This window comes from Paralichthys olivaceus, chromosome 14, assembly GCF_024713975.1.
Source record: "Paralichthys olivaceus isolate ysfri-2021 chromosome 14, ASM2471397v2, whole genome shotgun sequence".
Classification (NCBI taxonomy): domain Eukaryota; kingdom Metazoa; phylum Chordata; class Actinopteri; order Pleuronectiformes; family Paralichthyidae; genus Paralichthys; species Paralichthys olivaceus.
In genome coordinates, this window is record NC_091106.1 from 17,232,736 (window position 1) to 17,254,248 (window position 21,513).

The 21,513-nt window shown below is 43.0% G+C and overlaps 1 protein-coding gene across 28 annotated transcripts in view; it reads left to right on the plus strand.

Moving 5' to 3' along the window:
* The window catches only part of LOC109633137 (ankyrin-3-like), a 109,006-nt gene that overhangs the window by 18,080 nt on the left and 69,413 nt on the right, over positions 1–21,513 (plus strand). For 5 of the 28 annotated variants that reach the window (XM_069538208.1, XM_069538213.1, XM_069538216.1 and 2 more), the window contains exon 1: positions 9,747–10,301. The exons of 2 other annotated variants lie outside the window; for them this stretch is intronic. In XM_069538208.1, the coding sequence (XP_069394309.1) occupies positions 10,179–10,301 (123 nt within the window). In that variant the 5' untranslated portion in view covers positions 9,747–10,178. Of the gene's footprint in view, positions 1–9,739; positions 10,302–21,513 lie in introns of those variants that run through there. 21 more of the 28 variants (XM_069538221.1, XM_069538222.1, XM_069538218.1 and 18 more) reach the window with 15 other exon arrangements.

Here is a 21,513-nt window from a genome sequence, read left to right on the forward strand (position 1 = left end):
GCCCTTCCTAATGAGCATTTATAAGTGGTTAGTCCCATTCAATTCCTATTTTATGTTAACCTTTAAAGTATAGACTGATAGATCACGACCCAAGAGACTTCCTGTGTCCAATTTGACCCCCTCACCTTTTCATTCTGGCCCCCGGCTGAGCCACCGTGGCAGGTTGAACTCTACGAGAAGATGAGGCGAGGACGTGATGTGAAGGGGTTCAGGGAGGCGAGCCACAGTGGGGTTTTGAGACGGAAAAATACATGCATGGCCGAACAAATTTTGCCTCGAAGTGCTAAAGTTTGGGTGACAGCCATCGTGTGGGGACGGGGGACAATGGGCTGAGGGAGAATTGTGTGTGTGTGTGTGTGTGTGTGTGTGTGTGTGTGTGTGTCTGCGTATGGCCTTTGCAGCAATACTCCCCACGCGATCCAATCACTCAAGACCATCTACTGGAGTGACATTTCAGGAAATTTCCACTGATGTGGGACTGGGGCCCCAGCTGTCAGGAAGCAGCGAGAGGGAGGGAGGGGTTGGGGTGGGGTGGGGTGAAACGAGTAGGGGAGAGAGCATTAGAGAGGAGCGTTGGATGTCGCTTATCAGACTTGGCAAGATCTCACAACTTCATGGTTTATGGGGTAAAACAATGATAAGTTCTCTCCCCTCCTTTCTTCCTCTGCCTCTGTGCGTTATTGCTTTCCGTGATAGAGCGAATGGTAGCTTCTGTGATGCTGGCAGCATAAATGAATGACGTTGGTTTTGTTCTCCGAGCTACCAAAGATGAGATAAATGATGTTCTCAGCACCACATTTATGAAACCGCATCAGTGCATTGAATACAAATGGGTTTCTGGCCAGAAGAGACTGTTTGTTCGAGTGCTCTAAGTGATTATACCAGGATCTCCATAGATATTGTTTATTTTACATTTCCGTGTCTATGAGTGTTAGTTTATGTTATTTTGTTGCTTTGTTTGCATAGAATTGACTATATAGAATGAAAATGTGACATAATATGCATCAACTTAGTAATAGAGTATGTGTGAGTTAGTGAGAAGACTTGACATTTACACCACCTCCATCACGCCCTGCCCTGTGCCTAGGATCCAAACCATCCCAGCGAGTATGTTTGTGCATGGTGATCATTGCTAAGGTGTGAGAAACATGAGGTGATTGGATGCATGTGACCCAGACTTTTAGTTCACTGACTTTACTGCTCCGCTCTCACTGTGCAAACACAATTAGCTGATTTGCATCCAATTAAAACTTCGGTAAACTCTGTCTGTAACCTTTCCGTGCTCTCTCATTTCCAGAGGCCATATCAGACGGCATTTCGACCTTTTGGCAGCACTAATACGAGAAATGGAATGAGCTAAGCGTAGTAGTGCTACATTTCCATTATCAAGAGTTGGCTGTACGCAGCAGCTGTCTGGATGGCTCGGACCTCTGGTCGACAGTCGGCCTCTTCTTTCCACTGATTGAAAATGAAGCCTGCAAGTGATCAAGCGTCTGAGTCATTAGGCCAGAGGGTACTACTGAAAAATTTAGGCTTAATTCCAGTTGGTAGGTTTCATTCCCGCTGCTACATGTTTATATTTTGACAGGACACGCGTCTGGTATCTGTGGTCTCAGAGAGCCGTGGAAGGTAAAATGCTTGAAAACACAACTTGGGCTGAATGCAAAAGTCCCTGTGAAGCACTTCCATAGAAACTGTCTGCAGGACGACTGCCTGTCTGGCATGCTTGACCAAACATCATAATTGATGGCACTGAGAAACTGATAGTAGTGTATTTATATGTCACCTTGCTTTGAGGATACTGCTCGAAATAGAGGGAGGTACATGGATCTTACAGTTAGTTACTTGGCTTAATTGCTCTGACGTACATGCGTCTTTTTGCAAAACGTGATATTCATCACGACTTAATGTTTTACATGTTAATTATCTTATTAAATTGCCTGTACTGTGCACTGGCCAATCAGCCTGAGGTGTGTTGGCACTTTGTTCAGGGGCATAGATAAACTTGCATCTATTGCCAAATATATTTGAGTGATCGGTGTTTAAATGACTTTTATGAGTATGGTAAATATCTCCAGGCTCAATAGGCACCGAGTGAAAATGCTCAGGTGGCAGTTGACCTTTCTTCAGTGAAGAAAAGCAATAGCAGTGAGTGTGTGTAGTCTGTGCTCGAATGTGTGTGTACTTCACTGTAACACAGGACTGGGGGGTTTTCTGGGTGCAGCAGCACTTTCCAGGTGGTTGCTTTGTGTGTTTGTGTTTGTGTCTGTGCGTGTGTGTGTGATGATACTTTGATATGGGGCCTGTGTACTGTGCAAGAGCGAGTGAGGCTCCCCAGACACAGTGTTTCTTGGCACATCTCTATGATCCCATCATGACGGGGAAACTTGACACTGGGGAGGATATTCCACTGGCCAGCAGCTAAGGGAGGGTAACAAGGCTGCACAAACACGCAGCTCCTGCAATTCTAGTAACAGGGTCTGCTGAGGTTATGGCTGCACAAACACACAGGGCTTCACACACTGTGCCACTTTAACATTACACAACATAGGACCACATGTACAGTGCATAGTTCTGCTTAAGAGTTCCAGACTACATTAATACAACTCTGAACACCTGTATATATGTGTATATATAATATAATGTGTATATTAAATATGTGTTTGTGTATATATATATTTATTTTCAGCCCCCAAGACTGTACTAATGAACACCCCCATTGCTGGGTGGACAGTGAGATGATTGGCACAGAGAAAGCATTACACCAGCACATTCAGGCATATGGCATGTGGACCCACTGATGGGCCCACACATATGGTGCTGGTGGCTTCTGCTGCTTCGCATGGGAGGAAGGCTCTGTGGTTGCCTTTGATCAGCCTCCAAATCACAGAGCACAGCACATAAAGTGCTGCCTAAAAATCCCTAACTGTTTGGGTTGCATTATTTTGTCTCATTATTTAAAAAAAAAAAAAATCAAATACAAAGCCTCTTACAGGCCTCTCCCCCCAGATTTGGTGATTTTGCAGTCCTAGGTTTTTATTTGAATAATTGATAAAATACAATGTCTGTTTCTTTATTACACGATATGTATTTATATTTTTAAAATTTAATGTAAAAAATTTACAGTTGTCTTACGGAAAACGTAGTCCACTGGTTGCACAGATATACACTGGTGAGCACACTTGCAATTTGCAGTTTTACACACAAACATGTTGATTGTGTTATTTTTATTTTGAATCTAAAGTCCCCCCCGCTGCTGACACAGAGACTATCGAACTGTGGCCACCGCATTTAGCCTGGCTACCGTCCAAAGTCAGAAACAACCATAAAAATCTGGCCCTCGGTGCTACGATGAAGGTAGAGGAATAATCAGGACGTTTTAACACTTTGAGGTGCATTTACTTCAGAAAAAGCTCTAATATCTTCTTTCATCTCTGCACCACAATATCACAAACACCTGTTAAACGGTAGATGGCTCACCTATAATGCTCAAACCCCTGACACCCTTCCTGAACCATATTAACATACAGACATTAATCATGTTAATGTTTTCAGTCTTTTAACATCCTCTTAATTCCCCCGTCAGCAAAATCAACCCACAGTTTCCATGGCAACTTTTCTATTTGTATCCTGCATGGGAAGTTCCTGGAACATCCCACCACCTTGCTCACCAGAGAGTAACTGTCCAAGGATTGTGTTGTCATATAGGGAGGCAGTTTCTAATCCAACCATCAACAGATTCACTTATTTCTATTTCCCTTTATTGTTTCTCACCATCGGCTCCACTGCCCTTCCATTACATTCAGAATTTCAAAGTAAAAGCACCACAGGTTGTTTTTTTTCTGTCTGTTTTCAATTAAAAACCACTCAAGGTGCATCGTAATGGCTTCCATCAGGAAATGGTGTTTTATTAATGACCAAATTGAACTTCCTCCTCAGCTGCAGATATAATTGTTCCTTCCATAACAGATTATGTTGCATAACTGGACTTACTGTAAACCAGCAGTTGAGTAGTGAGAATTAAGAGCGACATTTAATGGACAAGTGCACAGGAGAGCCATTCATCACATTGCACCACTTCTAAATCTTTTCCCTGCAAAGTTTAGACACGGCCTGCACCAGGACCACCAATTTATTTCCCACTATTTAAAGCCCTGGTGAAATGAGTTATTGCAGAACGCTATGCAGTCTGAGGAAGACACCGGGCGTGATTGTGCGACGCCATGTATTACTGTTCCCAACCGACCATGAAATTGTTTATTCTTCTGTTGCCATTTCTGTGTAAAACAGAAAACGGATAACTTCCCTCACTGCACGGCCGAGCCTGTCACACCACCACCTGTTTCAGCCAAGAAAATTAACTCCCCGTTGCTCACCGGAAATTCATAATCAACCGGCAACAGTGCCTCGTTCTCCTTGTTACTTGGATTTCCCTGTGTAGTCATTGCTGCAGCCTGGAGTTATTGTCTAGGAAAAAAAAGCTTCTGCCTAATTAAAACACTGATTATATTTCTTCTTGTCCTCATATGGACTTCAGTTTGGTGAACAACACTTAGTTGCATCATATATCTGAGCAGTTTTCTAGTATTTTCATTATTTTTTCTAGTATATTTGCTTGCAAATGGTTTCTGAGCTGTAACTATGACCGCTTTGCTATATGGCCAATGACTTTTCACACACACTTCCACTGGTGTTGTAGGTACATAAATCCAAACACTCTCCCTGTGGTTTATCCTGGTTTAACCAGCTGCTCTTCAACAGCTTCTCTCATTTCTCCGATTCCTCCCGTACCATATCACAGTACAGGCATGCACATTTAAAAAAAAAATCCTTCTTTTATGATGGAGGTGATAGAAAAGAAATGCTCGCTGGTTTCTCTCTGAGTGAAATCAGGGCTTGTTTTCAAATCTCATTTATCCCTTTGCATCGTGACCACATATTCAGTAACTTCAGTCATTTTTCTCTTGATTAATTCATTTTCTTGCTTCGGTATGACCCATATAATCTTCATCTGAGCATAAACTGTGAATCTTTCTGCCTACGACTGCATAATGAAAAAATGAAAAGCAATTCTCAAAAGCAATTCCTTCTCAAACTGTCAGTCAACTGCTGAAGACCCCACCTCACAGTGCTCACTCCTGCCTCCGTCTCTGTGTATGTGTGTCAGTGTGTTTCTCCTCTCCATTGTGAATGTCCTGTCTGCCCCTCAGTGGGGAAACCATGGAAGGACATTTTGTTCTGGTTTGAAAGGGAATGCTCGGTCGTGACACACATTTAGGTAGGTTACTGGTGGCTAAGTGGGTTAAAGCCAAAGCGCTTGTCTCAGGGTACATTCAGCTTGTCTGGAGAGGAGTCATTCAAATCATATTCATGATGGAAATAAAGGAAAATGGGGAGAGATAGAATACAGGGTGTGGAAGAGAGATCTGTGTGAGAGTGAGACACAGTTTAATGACTGGTGGACACGATGATAAAAACATCCAAAGTGTGGATGTTTGCCTGAAAAGTTCCCGAAGGGGCAGAATGTGAGGACATCAACGTCACATTTTCCTGAATCGTTCCTGCCAGGCCCCTCTCTGGAAAACAGCACGAAGAGGACACGTGTGTCAACGAGGAATGACGAAGGGATTCCAGAGCCTCTGCCGATAAGGGCAGACACTGGTGTTGATGTGCTGTAAACAAAAAACACATGATTTCCACAGCGTCATTCATCAAGTCCTGTCTCCCGCCTGCTCCCAGCCCTCACCTGAATATTCTTAAATGTTCTTCTTGTTGTGAACACATCTGACTCACAACATATCCAGCTGCCTTGTTTATATGTGGAAAATGTCCACAACCAATTTTCCAGATATTTCATCTTCATGTCTGCAAACCACATGACTGGTTTCACTTCTTTTCTCTTGTTTGAAATTCTCGCCTCACATCCACCCTCAGATGTTTCTATCCGTATATGGATCTCTGATATATTGCAACCCCCCCCCCCCCATAGTGATGCATTAGGCCTTGGGCCAAGTTTAGGTGGCGTAGGAGGGCTTTCTGCGTGGGTGGAGCATTTCCTGTCAGTCTCTGCACTTTGCTATTTGACCCTGCACCTTTCATATTTCTCTTCGTTCTTCCTCGAGGCTCTTCTAGTCCACTCAGAGCAGACAAAGATTTCCTCACACTCTGGGATTAGCAGAGAAGAAAAGGAGGAGATTTATGTTGTATAAAGAATACATACACTGACAGGTATACCCTGGTCTAGTAGCAAAGTTGTTTCATACAGAGTTTAATTTCTGTATGTTGGATCTAAGTTTGGGTCGAGATCTGGTGGTGTGAAAGTTTTAAGAAGACAGGAAAAATGTTAAATATTTAAAATGAAGATCCTTTAAAACATGTATACAAAATCATGTATACTCGTGCCATATAAACATGTTCATTTTTGAGGTCATGTTGCCTGAATTCAAACCTGGCTTTGATGTTATTCTATGACAATTTGGTATAAATTGACAAATATGTGTCACTGATATAATTGTATTGTATAAGACCTACATTTGAATTGCATTATACTGTGCTCCCAGGACGTATGGGACAGTTGATGCTGTGGACCACTGGAGGGTAGCAGAGTGCAGAGAATGATTCAGTTTAGCTGGACTGACACGCTGCTTTTCATTTTTCCCTTTTTCTGAACCCCGGATCAGATGTTAGACATGACGACACAAGATATACAGTTTGTGACAACTCCTGCAGCACAATGACTGTGCTCGTGCATGTGAGTGAATAATCTATACGAGGCTGCAAAAAGGAAACAATATTTAGGACACAGGAGCTTGTGTTTGAACATGGACAGGACAGTGACAGGGCAGTGAAATTCAGAGCTCGGCTGTGTCGGTAATATTCTGTAACCTCACAGTGAACTGTCCAGATCACACCCTCCAGATGCTTTCTTTGCTTGGCCCTTTTTTTTGTTGGTGTATGGGGACACACTGTTGTGGCTGCAGAGGTCAAAGGGCCAATGAGACTGATGCCGTGATTGGTCGTGTTGCACCCACGGGAGCTGCAGCAGCGGGTCACTCAGACTCAGGACAACGCTCATAACAGTAAAGAGACAGACTCCAGTAACATCGTCTCAGGGGCTTTTAAAAGACATATAAGGATTTAGAAAGTTTCCCTTCGGACCTTGTACTTTTATAGTGTGTGATTTGAATAATGCTTAATAATGTTTAATATATATATTCCTAAAAGACCAATGATAGATTCACTATAACATGAACTCTTCTTTTTATTTCATCTATTTTATTTATTGGTTTGAAATACTTTATCGATTAAATTCTCTATAAATAGTTTGATTTAAAATTTTAAAAAATCACCAAAACCCAAATATGCTCTGTTCATTTACAGTTTATTTGCTTTGAATTAAATAAAACTGATTAATTGATTGTCAAAATAGTTGTAAATAAACGTTCTATTCATCAACTACAGCAATTGAGGAATCAACAAATCAGCTCTGATAATACCACTAATGTTTAGTAGTAGTGGTTAGTACATTAATAGTAGTATAGCATATATTCTTCGTAGTGTGTGTGTGATTTATCGTCCCAGAGTGGAAAACGTCCAGTAATCGTTCACTTCTATAGAGTTCAGCGGCCACTGGCCAACTCTGATCTGTTGTAGTCATCGTTATTTTACTTTGCTTGTAAAACGCTGTTTGAAATATAGGCCACCTTGGCAGTGGCTCTTACTATAGCTATGGGAGGTTACTGTTCTTCTGGCAATCAAAGTGTGAATGGATTATTTTCAGTCAGTTAATGAATTGTTAAAAAGACATTAGAACTGGCAGCGACTAAATGGTCATTTATGAGTGTAATAGGTTTTTATATATTTGCCTTACAGTATTTGTATCCCTGCTCCTCTTAATTCATCATGATTTCTCTTTGAATATTTCTCCTTGGACAAAGGTTTTTTTTTCTTTTCATGATAGCAGTTTGTTTATCATGTGCACATATGCCCCGTCCTCGCCATGCTTCCACATGCACATGCACCCACCCCCCTCTTCCTTCCTTTCCCAATCCCTTTTACCTCCACGCTCCTTATCCATCCATCCTGTCCTCCCCAAAGCCACCCCATTGGCCCTCGCCTAGCAACCGCATGATAATTTGGCATAATGTGACACCCCCTGATGCATGATGGGGGCTATAAGTCAGCATCATCCCCCCCTCGTGCTGGTGTTTGTGGTTGAAAAGAAAGAAAAATGAAGCGAGAGGATGAATATATTTGAGGTGGATAAAAGAGAATTTCACGCTCATATTGTTACATGGCTGGTGTCCACTGGCTAAACCTGTCATCTCTCCCTGGAGGGTTGTTCTCCTCTCTCTCTAGCAGCAGTGCTCGATCATCCCCTCGCTTGTTCTCGGCTTTTCACCATATGGTTCCCATTTAGTTATATGTACAGTCAGAGGCGTGACTGGATACAGTAGATTCTGTCAAAAGCAGACAGGCATGTGGTGAGGCAGCCTCTCGGTATCAACAGGACCCAGCTGGGCTCATAGGTGCCTCTGACACGCAGGCAGGCAAAGAAACACAAAGATGGCCGCTGCGTGCTCACGTCTGTGTCCCGCTGCCATGTCAGACGTGAGCATGGTCGATGTGAAGGACGTCCCAAAATAAGACGTCTGGTGTGTTTCTTCCTCCTCCTCTTCATCTCTTTCCTCCGTGCTTCAGTCACGGAAAATCAAACAGGATCTTTTGTTGTATCCCTCTGTCTCCCATTCTGTGTAAATCTTTTTATTCCTGTCTCTCCCTCCTCTTTCTCCTCCTCCTCCTCTGTTCCTCTGTTTTCAACAAAGACCTGAGTGATTTGGAGAAACAAAAGCTCCCCTGGTCCTGTTTGACCTCCCCATCATGATGTCAGTGAACCCAGATGGTGGGATGAGCACACTGAGGTTAGAGAGGCACACGACTAAACTCAGTAATCTATTTCTGAACTGAGATTTTTCTATTGGCGTGGTCGTTTATCTATTTAATTCACTTCACAAATGTTATTTTTGGTTCAATTTGACATTCATTCATTCATTCATTCAATCTTTCTCTGGTATGAGCATTACATGAAAAAATCAAGTACACTGTCGCAGTTGTGTGTGTGTGTGTGTGTGTGTGTGTGTGTAATGTTAGTGCACTGTTCCCATCAGGATCACCCTGTCTCTCCTCCCTCCCTCTTTCCCTTCACCCGTGTCCTTTACATGTTTTCATCACCATTTCCATCCCCACACTTGGCCACCTCCATCTGGTAGTGTGTGTGTGTGTGTGTGTGTGTGTGTGTGTGTGTGTGTGTGTGTGAGTGTGTGAGAGAGAGAGTGATAAAAAATAGGTGGGGGGTATACATTCTCTTTCACACACACACACACTGCTTTTTCTCCCTTCACCATTTCCTTTCCTTTTCTTACCCCCTGGTTCCTTTTCTTCATTCATTCATTCATGCTCTCGCACCCTCTCACACACAATTCATCTTTTTCACACTGTATCTCACACACGCTCGAACAAACACACACACATGTGCACGGTGGAGCACCAGGTGAGGACCCATGAGGAGGAGGAGGAGGGGGAGAGAGAGAAACATTTAAGAGGACAGACCAGAAACAGAGCGTGGTTGCCGTGGTAACCGTTCCCCTCGTACCCGCCCTCCCTTCCTCCATCTCCATTCTCTCTCCCTCCTCTTTCTCTCTCCTCCCTCCACCTCTGTACTGGTGATGCTCGTGTCTCTTTCCTCTCTCCATCCGGTTTGTCCTCACCTCTCCTGGACGCGCCGCTCCTCTCACACTGCCAGCGGATGACACACGAGGAGGAGGAGGACGAGGAGATGAGGAGAAGCTGCTTCCTCCTCTCTCCTGTATTTTCATCACTTTAAAAGAAAAAGAGAGAACGAGAAAGAGAAAGAGAAAGGGCATATCAGACCAGAGCAACAACCACAAGAAAGGACACACAGGATATACATACTTACATAAAAAGAGAGACCCTACTCTTCTCCATTCTCCTTTTCAAGGAGGGCATTTTTCTTCCCTTTCCCCCCCTTTCCTTTTCTACCCCGATTTTTTCCTCTGAGATCCTGGTTTTGTCAAATACAGCCCCTGAACTTCTCTGGGATTTCAGGTGAGGCACGCGTGTGTGGTGTGTGGTGCCTCTTCAAATTTTTTTTACCTATCATGGCTCACGCGGCCTCCCAATTGAAGAAGAATCGGGGGGAAGTGGATGTGAATGCATTAGAGGACGAGAAGGAGAAGCGGAGGAAGAGCAGGAGAGCAGCGTCCCGGGAACAAAAGAGGAAGGTAACGAGGACTGGCTGGCTTGGCTGGTGGCTTCATCTGCTCAGCTCAGCTAGCATCATTGGAGCGTGACTGAGTTTATGTGTGTGTGTGTGTGTGTGTGTGTGTGTGTGTGTGTGTGTGTGTGTGTGTCTACATCTCGTCTTGACCAGCTACATCAACTTGGTTTTGAGTTCTCCTCCTCACATCATGTACATGCTCATATTCATCTACACATGGAGACTCGTGCTGTCCTTTCAAACAGCATCTTTAACCTTGTAGACTAAACGTGTGTGTGTGTTTGTGTGTGTGTGTGTGTGTGTGTGTGTGTGTGAGTGTGAGTGTGATGATGTTTCTCTGGTGTGTTTATTGTGCATGTGTGTATGGGAAGTGTCTGCATATCCTTCTGTGTGTCTCTTTTTACACAATAGCTGAAAGTGAAACACAACTTCACCTGTTTGTGCCTGATGATGTCAGCGACCCGTCTCTAGACGTGAATGCTGTATGGATGGACACACGGAGCTTCTTGTTTTCCTGCCTGTGACTCTTTCAATGTTTTACCAATTCTTGAGCAAAACTACGTCACTCGGGGCTTCCTTAAACATCTGCGAATCGTTCAGTGCTGGGAGTTGTGTAAACTGTGAGGTCATGTTTGATTTTTAACATGCAAACACAGTTTAAAATTCACAAAACCCCCAAAACTCATCTCACACTCCTTTTACTTTTTTGGGGGGGAAATGTGTGTGTAGTTCAGTGGGTTTGTGTGTGCGCGTGCGTGCATGTGTGTGCTTGGATGCACAGACAGCCATGTATAATGCATACACGACTGATTTATTGATGACAAAGCTTTTCATATGATGGAGGAGGAACTGAAGTGCACGTGGGTCTCCCTCCCTGCTCCTCTTCCTCTCTTACATGTCAGCTCTTCTCAGACAAACCAGAGGGAGAAACTCATGCAAAATTGGGAATAAGAGACACAAGGTATAAAAATGATGAGCTACCTCTGCCAGCTGTCTGAACTGTGTCCAGTCTACACATTGAACGTGGTGTGATTTGACCGTAAGAGCTCTGGTCAATAACAGTGACATTTACTGTACTTTGTGCCCATGGGTGCTGGGTTTTGAATTATGCTGCTGGCAATGTTATTTGACCTTCCTTAGCATAAACAGGAATAAAGCTACCGTGGCCTAATCTTTTGTAAACCAAAAAGTAAATCAAAATAAAAAGATTTCTTAACGCTAAGAGGATAGTTTTAAATCCGTAAACATGCCTGTGCACACTACCTTTATCTTTCCTGTGCTTTTGTGTATGAAAATGATGTGTCTGAGATATTGATCTGTATAGGAGGATTTATAGTCCTCATGATGGGTCATGTTTCATAGACGAGAACAGGGGATGATGAGGAGAGGAGAAGACATGGAGAGGTGCTGTATTGACTGGACTGTGCACATAGTGCCATCCAAAGAATAATAAGCTTTCTCCTCTCTGTCCTTCCCTCCGTCCTCACACCAATCTACCATACTCTCCCTCTTCTGTCTTCCTCACTATTTTTGTCTCTTCTTTTTCTGGGTCTTTGTCATATTTACTGGAGAGATGTGAACCTCAGACCGACGCTGTGGGTCACTCTCACTCGCGCACCCTTGCAGATGAGCCACAAATGGGATTCTCAACTCACCAGGTTCTCTCCTGTGGGTTTATTCTTTGGCTGACCTTGATCATGCAATGCTTACCCCCGTTGGTGGCCCTCCAACTTTCACTGTGTCCAACAGCACATAGAAACACACAGACACGTGAATAAAACACTGAGTATGTGAGCGATGAATATTTCAGTCACAGGCAGCAACAAAGAATGACAGAGACTCTATGAAAGATTTGCTGAATAAGAAAAGAGAAATGTGAACGATCTCAATGTGTCTCCATGTGGAAACTTTTTCCTTTAATCCTTTAGAGTCCAATTAGTGTTAATGCTGTATCATCAGTTTGCCATTACTGTTTTATTTCAAACTCTTCAGCTTTGTTGCTCCTGTTGTAAACTGATTTGTTCCTCTTGTTGCAAACTGTGCAACAAACTGCTTTGAGTCACTCCTGTCGGAGCGCTACCCATGCTATATTTAGGTAAAGCCAGTATAGAACTGTGTAGAGAACAAAAGCAGAGTGTTGCCTTTCCATTGGTGTATACATTTGCATTAGTCAGCAAGCAGGTCGAAATGCTGCGAAACCATATTTAGTTTAAGGCGTGTAGTAGTTAGTGTAGACAAGGATGTGTCAGTGTGCACATTCCAGTCTTCTGTGCAGTTTCCCATCTTGTTATATGAAATGTGAAGTTCAAAGAAACACAGGCTGTGTCCAGAATCACTCCCTCACTCACACATTCCCTTCTCTCTTACTCCTCTGTAGATTAGTGAGCAAAAACATTTTGGTCCCGTCATCCCTCACAGACCTGTTATAGTCGAATAGAAAGTGAAGTGTTCAAGCCATGGACATCTCTTGTTATGTTCCACTGTGTGAGTCTCTAATGTCTGCTACATGGACTCAAGTAAAATAGTATAGAGTAGATATAATACTCTGTACTGGGCCCAGCCTGAGTAACTGGCTTTCAAAATGCAGACAGAGAACAAAAAGTGCATGTGAGGGGGCTGAGAAATAGTTGCTGCTTTTATCAGACTCCACTCACTTCAGTGTCGGCCTAATGGAGTCCAGGGTGTCTGGGGAGGAATCCCTGCCAGATGCCAAACAACTTGGTGTACTGTTTGTTTGTTTGTGTGTGATTGTGTGTGTGTGTGTATCATGAGGAAAGCAGCACAGAAGAAGGTACAGTTCCTAACTTTAGCACCTTGGGAATCCCAGTATGTCAATCTGAGGTGGAGGCAGAGGGAAGACACCACGTCTCTGTGCGTCTTTGTTTGTGTTCAGACATTTTTGCATGGATTCATTTTCCTGAGAAGTTGTGAGAAAAGTCTGACAAGTGTAAACTCAGTAGCAACAGTGGCCATCTGAATGGGAAACCCCTGTTATACTGTTACATAAATTCTCAAGCTGCTTTACTTCTAATGACTTTATCCAGAGCCAGGAGCCCCCATTGGATTCCCTGAGAGAGAGGCAGAGCTAAGCAAAGCATAGGTTTCCTTCTGCTGTGTCCCAATTTTACACACTGTTCCGGTAGAATATGTTTGGTACAGTACCTATTGTTTCTCTCACAGGGCTTATATAGGCCATGAGCTAGCTTCTCTCTGCACTATAATAATAATCTAATAAAGTTTTTTATCTTCTAAGGAATGTCTGTGCCTGTTTGCCAGTGTTTCTTAACTATGTCCAATTATTGTGTCATTATCTGACTGTATGTGAGGATGGATGAAATGTCAGCTCCGCAAATGTAAAGTCAGCCCCTGGCGGCTTGATGCAAAATAGAATATAAACCCTGCCTCCTCAATCAAAGTACACGTCCAAAAAAATTTCATTTTAGTTCTTATTACACTAGTGTATGTTCAAAATAAAATACTTTATTGATGCTATGAGAATGAGATGAAATGTCATGATTGACATCTGAGACACATCGACTCCGTCCCCTGCTGCCGCTGCACAGACTCAATGATATTTTGGCTTCATTTCTAAGAAAGTGGAGATGCATCATCCATCTTTATTTACCAGAAGCCAAATATTAAAATAAATTTACACCACTAGTACATTCAGCAAAATTCCAAAGATCACTGGCATGTTCTGATAATCAGAGGTGAGAGTCATCATCATTCATCATCATTGCTGGAGAGTTAATCTGAAACCGGATCGCAGTGGTGGATCTTAGCAGACTGCTAGAAGGCGATGGGCAGTGTTGAATTTGGATTTCAGCCTGTGCTGCCTTCAGAGCAAGCCCATGGCAACAGTGGCAAGGCAAGAGTCTGCCTGGCCCGGAGAGGAAAAATAAACTGTGGGGAAAAGACTCATCAGGCTTTAGGCGAGCATGAAGGGAGGATACATAATATCACTGCATAATTTAATAGCTTTATCGCTCATTTTTCTTTATTTCTTTTCCTCTCTTTCTCATTTTACTCGCTCATCTCTCTCCACTCCACTTTCTGGTGTGGCTGAAACAAAGCCGGCACGTGTGTCGCTTCCCTTCTCCCCCCCCCCCCCCCCCCCACCTACTGCTTCCTTCACCTCCTCCCCTCCCCACCAGCCCATAAATGATGGAGGTTAATGAATTCAGCGCTCATGCATGCTTCAGCTAATTGCATTGGCATTGGGAACCCCTCCCATTATAACAAAATGTTTTCACCATCAAGATGGCCACCGCCAGGACGGCTGGCAGGAGCGAGTTTGCGGAGCCTGCCAAGCGTCTGTTTATTTAGATAGTGACAATTGTTGTAGAGTATATTGTATTTTTATGAACACGGAGGGAGTGTGATGTGTGTTAAAAGCAGTTCTTGCAGTTTATAGTAAAACTTCTCATGTGTAGACGTGCTCATCTCAGAGGGACAGTTCTGCGATGAGCATGTATACACACACTGGTACTTTCACTGAAGACCTAGTTGAGCGTTCTTTGGTTCCTGCTCAGTAGAGAACGATGGTGCTCGACTGTCTTTACTGGTGCTCGACTTGAAGACAATTTGAAAATCAAGTGTAGGGTCTACAGTTTATACTAAAGTAAGTTTTAGCTGGACTCCTCTTCTCATGCGGGATTGATCCACTGCACTAACTTATTTATTTCTGTTAAACCTAACAGATCTACAGATCATATTAGATCCAATGTGTTGTTCTATCCACTCAAACACACTGTAAGTTAATCAGTCAGTTTTTAATCCGCACACTTGTATTTCACACGGCCGCAAACGTGAAGGATGCTCCAATGGGCGACATGCTCTACTGTATGCTGCTATTGTTCTAGATTAGCTTCAGTCTCTAAGGGGAAATGAGAGCGTGTAATAAGGATTGTTCTAATTATTGATCCACCACTTTGAGGGTCCTTACTGAGAGTACTGCTAGGGGATGGCGCATGCTCGTGTGTGTGTGTGTGTGTGTTTGCGGTGATGGTATTTCTTATGGAGCCTTTGTAACTGGAAACCAGTTCACGAGGGGATTTGTTTGTCCTACCACTGGGGAGAAAAATCCATGTCGTCTAGTTGTGGTTTCTGGTTGAGAAGGTCTGACAGTCGTCTTTTTTTTTTTTAAGTTGTGTTCAACACTAAATTATGACGTCGTCTGTCTTTTCATACGGGCGCTGGATGAAGTGTGTCAGAGAGAGAAAAGTAGCGAGAGGGAGGGACAGAACGAGAGAGGGAAAGATGGTGACTAATAGATGGAGAGAGAGAGCATGTGTGTGACAGAGAGGAGCGAGTGTGAGATAAGAAGAAATGTAGAGAATTAGAGAGTCAGTCAGAGAGAGCGAGAGAGAGCATGATCGTAAGCCTAAAGGTCATTTGAAGGTGAGTGGCGTCTTTCTCGCCGCTCTTCCAATCTATGTGCACCCTCCTCCTCCCTCTCTCTGAAGTGGTGCCCTACTGTATGTTGGACTACTTATGTAATTCCACATGGCACACATATACAAATTTAAATTATATATAATTTCAGGGATCATTGCTGGATCCATTAAAACGAATGACATACAAACAGAGGTTCTCACTCCCTTACAACTCAGAGGGTTGTTAGCATGTATTATAAGACATAGGAGAATTATATTAATCCACAACGTTAAGGAGCATGAAATCCTTCAGTCGGTCTGAAAAATCTCAAAATATGGAGATTGATGAAATCATTTTTGTCTTTAAATGTGATATCTATCATTTTGCGTGTGAAAATCACATATCCCCATACAAAACACGTACAAATGGGGAGTTTTACCTGTGATTAATTCCCATTGGTTGGCTAAACTGGCATGTATAGAGAATTATTGGGGATTTAGTGACTCCGTCAGTGGATCAAGAGCCGAAATTATCATTTCAACCATATCTATAAAATTTTCTCCCCTTGCAGTGCGACAGTTTTTTGCCTTTTCATGCTTTTCTTTGTTTTATGTGACACCAGTCTGAATATTTTTATGTGTCTGTTTTATGTTTCTTCGGACAAAACAAACAGTATACTGGCATCGCTTTGGGATTAGGATTTACTGTTATTTGACATTTTATGGACCCAGTGATTTATCAAGCAAACGATAAGCAGATTTATCAGTCGTGAAAGTAATTATTAGCTGCAGCATAAACATAGAAACAATATAATGTAGCTTGCGGCCATGGGCTCAGAGAATATAATAAGCATGTAAATATATACACCCGGGCTTGTGGTGTAATTGTTCTGCTTTACAAATGAACTGTACATTAATGCAATAAAGTGTTTCATTTATTTTGTTTGCCTCAGATGAATGAATCTGCAATCCTGCTCAGTAATGGAGGTTTGAATAACCTCTCGGCAGGATATGGAGCTATATTCTGCAGTTTGCCTCACTGGCAATATAATCTGAGGAGAAGGATGCAGCGAGTTTGATGCAAACACATCAAGCAACCAAAAGAGCAGATAGTAAGATTCACTGGAGCAGAAACATATCTCAAAAACACCAGGTTAAACCAGAGTGCAGGACCTTCCCCTCTGAACAAGTCCGCCACTGACTTACCTCTCACCTCTACATCAGTCATCTCATTTAAATGGGACAACCTCACCTCTGATGTTCAAGGGTGAGACTGAAAAGGAGCGAGCGCAGTTCACCGTGAGATTATTCACACATAGTTACAGATACAGTAATGCTGCTTAATGATGTGATTACAGGGCTGAATGATATGTAAAAGCGTGGGGGGGGGGGCAGAGACAGAATATAGTGAGAAAGAAAGAGGAGGAGATGAAGCAGCGGACTTGATGAGGCATGGACAGAGGGAGGGAAAAGAAAGGTCAAGAGGCGGTAGGCAGGTGTGGAGGAGTTCCAGAGAGAAGAAGAGAATATGTTGGAATGGAAGAAGGGAATACAAGAAGAGAGAGATAAGAATAGAGAAGTGGACGACGGGCAAAGCTGCCGCTGGTGTATGAGAGACAGCAGAGAAAGATGTCTGCGCTGTGAACGATGAGTAATAATAATAATGATAATAATAACCTTGATTCATAGAGCGCCTGTACCCACAAGTGTTGACTGAAGCTGTGTGTGTGTGTGTGTGTGTGTGTGTGTGTGTGTGCGCGCGCGCACGCATGCATTAATGCAAATGTGGCAGGTGCTCGTCATACACTCACAGATAAAGCTTATCCTGTTGAAATGCTGCTGGCCCCCCCTCCCTTCACACACACACACACACACACCACTGTGTTGACCCATGGGACTGATGCTTGCATGGCTTGATAATTACTTTCTTTCTGCTCTCCTCCACCAGCACCACGCCGGTTCCCTGTCCTCCACTTAACCACCTGCCACCATCATGTGCAGCGATAACTAGAATCAAGTGATCACCAATTTTGTCGTCTGGCTCCATTTACGAGCTTCGAGGTCCCAGCACTTCTCTGAAAGCAAAGGAGACAACAGCGATAATATCTTATATATTATGTCTCCGATTTTTAATTCACGATCGCCTTGAAAGGTTCGTGTACACGTGTTCTCACATTTTCATCCCCCAGAGAAAGCCTTTGTCCCTGGGCAAGAGCGGGATGGTGTGGTTCTGGTCCTGTGGCACCCCCGCCATGCAGGCTGGAGCTCAGGGGCTGAGGAAATGGGCTCTGTTAGGACAGATCGATGGTAATCACACCTCTTCGTAGTTAGCTCTTTCGCATGGGGGGAGGAATAGAAAAGGCCGGTGAGAGAGAGAGTAAAAGGGGGGGAAGCAGCAGGAGGAGGTGGCAGCAGCGGGGGTGGGGGGGTTGATATTCAGGGACCCTTTGGGAGCAGAAAAAAGCCTGGATTCATGATTAGAGAACATGTTCACCCCACCCCCTCTGTCCCATCTACCAAACCCCAACTCCCAAACATAGATGCACCTCTCTCTCTGCACATGCTGATTGTGTTGGGAACTCATTTTGTCTTCTGCGTGTCCATCCGTCCTCTGTTATCCAAATACAATTCATTTGCTCTTGTTTCACTGTGGGGGATTAATCTGTTATGGTTCTTCCCTTTTTATTTTCCTCTGAAATGTGTATTCTGATGCACTGTCCAGATAATAGACTCAGCTACAACAGTGGCTCTTAAACCCAGTTTGTCACAAATGTACTTTTGCTTTGGGCCCTGGGGGAGCGGCTCCATCGCACCTTAAAGGAGGTAATTTAGTGTGAAAAGGTTGCAGTCTGTGTAGCAGTGTGATCTTAGCAGGAAAACTCTGTATTTCCAGTGTGTGTGTGGCCTTGTGTGTACTGTGCAGCGTATTCGATGGTAAAACATGAGGTGAAATGATATGTTTTGTCATCTGCTGGCTTGTGTGATACAAGTTTAAAGCGGCCCTGTGCAGAATGCTGTAATTCAGCATAATGTCGGCTGATGGGGAAAGGTTGATTGTAGCTCCGAGCTGGGATTGGTATTCTTCTACTCAGCTGGTTATGTGTCAGATCACTGGATAAATAGACCTTTAGACAGTAGAGCATTGCAAACACACACACACACACACACACACACACACATGCACAGTGAAGTCTTTGGCTGCATTTCTTGTGTTTTTCTAACAGTTGTGTGCACAGCCAGAACAGTAGGAAAGCATTCTGTCTGCTTAACGTTTGATACTGAATTATTCACGAGCAGCTTTGCCCAACATGTTTGCACTCTGTTATCAGTGACCGCTCACAGCATATTGTGGGACTCAAGTGTATTTTATCATCCACACGAAGACTCTCGTCACTGGAACGTGACTAAGGCAGCAGAGAATAATTATCATGACGTAACATCACAACTTGGTTTACCATAGCCTTACTGTCGGAGAGGATTCCTGAACTGCAGTATCGAGTTATACAGTGTCTGAAATCCCAGGATGAGGCACTGCAGCAGATCATGCCTGTGTTTGTACTTCCACTTGATTTCTGAGGATTTTCCAGTGTCCCATCCCATCTTCTTCCTGGTTCTTCTTAAAAGAAGTGAGGGGGAAATCAGTGCCTTGCTGGGAGTTATTAGAAATGTTTGGGCTCTGTTCTCTGTTGCTTTTCATCAGTGATTATTAATAAGATTTTTGTTCGGCCATTCATGTGGCTTTTGGTTTAAAAATGTGTCTTTCTTATAATATTTCTGTCAAATACAGATTTGATCCCACTCTGTTGATGTATAATTAGGAAAGTGTGACATTATATTTAAGGTTGGCTTGAATACGCCTACATCACTGTTGAGAATTATCCAAGAGATTGTTGCCGTATCGTCAATTTTGAGTGTTAATCTTTGCTGTATGTTTGTTTTGTCATTAATCTGGTCTCACAGATTCTACAGAATTTAAAAGGGACAATGTTTTTTAATCAGGCTTGAGTAAGACTTTATATCCAGAAAGGTTTGGTGCCACAAGGGGACTTATCTGTACATGTTGTGATATGAGTTTACCCCCAGGGCAGAACAGTAAGTCAGGATTGATGCTGTGCTCTGGCTCTAGGTGCCCTTCAAGCCCTCTGTTCCTGCCAGAAATCCATCACTAATACTGAACAGCAAGGGCACAAACACAGGAGGAGAAGAGGTGGTGTGATGAGTGAGAAGAGTAAAGCAGAAGTGCTACAGTGTGAAACAGGGAAATGAAGCTGAAACAAAATGAGTACAATTGTTTAAACTGATCTTCGGATTTTGGACAAATGGACGAACAAATGATCAAGGCTGAAATGATAAGTCAGTTAATCGATTTTTTAAAGACAGAAAAAGTATCAGCCTCACAGAGGGATCTAGGTTTAAATTGTCTTTGGGTACAGCTTTCTCCCAAAGTCCAGAGATATGCAGATTAGTATTTTGGATAGTGAATGACTAGAAGGATGGACATATAGAATTATGATAATGGTTCAATGTTAAATATTCATTGGTTCTAGCATCACAAATGTAATGTTTTGCTACTCGTGGTTGTCTATGATAGTAAACTGAATATATCTGTGTTTTGGACAAAGGAGTAATTGTCACTGAAATATTTATTTTTAAATTTATAAACCAAATAATTGGTTGTTTTCATCGAGAAAAGAATCAGTTTATCATGAAAGTTGCAAATGGAAATTTCTGCTGTTCTGAAGTCCGTGTTATTTATATCAGGGAAGATCTGTCACCAGTGAAAAGCTGTTGTTAAACATGATGAGGGTAAAACCTGATCATTTCAACACCAACACATGAGCCCGCTCTCTGACTGAGTCACAGTTAATTCTCTTCCCAATGTGGTTGATAATATCTTCTCCACCACCGAACCAATCAGTTGTAAATGATCTTCAGCCTCGTCCTGTTCTTCTTCCTCCTCTGGTGCTTCTTACCCTGTTTGGTTTCAGCCTCTTTAACAAACACCCATCACGTTGAAAATAGAACAGCCCTGCAGCATCTTTCAGCCCGCTCCCTTGATGATGATGTGTGTTCCTGTGTTGACAATCTCACACTGGATATTTTCAGTTTCCTCTCTGGTTGTTGTTTTGAAAGCAGCTTGACTCAGAGATGTCGTCGTATATCTATGGTGCTAGTATGTTCCCACCCAGCCATTTCCTACCTGGAGGGAAGTGAGTAATAGTACAAAGAGCAGATACTCTGTTTGCTGTCGTTTTGTCTCGATTTGAGAACAAACATGAATTGGAATCCTTTAGTGTTAATAAAATGTTATTGTCCTGTTATTGAATTTAAGTTTTGAGGTTTACCACAACTTAATTTGCACCTTCTGTGAAGTACAAATTTACTAACGAGAAACCGACAACTTACAAAAGTCACTTAAAGTTTCATTTGTTTTAGTTACTGCAGGCTTTTCTCACAGCTGGTGATTAGTTGTGTCTTATTGTGTCAGTAGGAAGTTTTACACGACAGTATTAAAAAGTAGACATCACATTGTCCTTTCTTTTTTAATTGCACACTTTGCATTGTGTCAGCTAGAACGTTTGATCTGATGCAACAAGACGCATCAACATGAGTCAGATTGTTGTTAGTGTTGCTGCTGACTAGGTTGCTGTCATTGTGTGTGTGTGTGTGTGTGTGTGTGTGTGTGTGTGTGTGTGTGTGTGTTGCTGAATGGGGATGCTGTCAGCTGTGTGTCAGCCATCTTGACACCCACATTGCGCTTTTAACTTTTCTGGGACCTTTCCCACCCTGACAGCCGAATGGCCGCTCCGCCCGCTACATACATGCAAGTTGCTGAAGCGT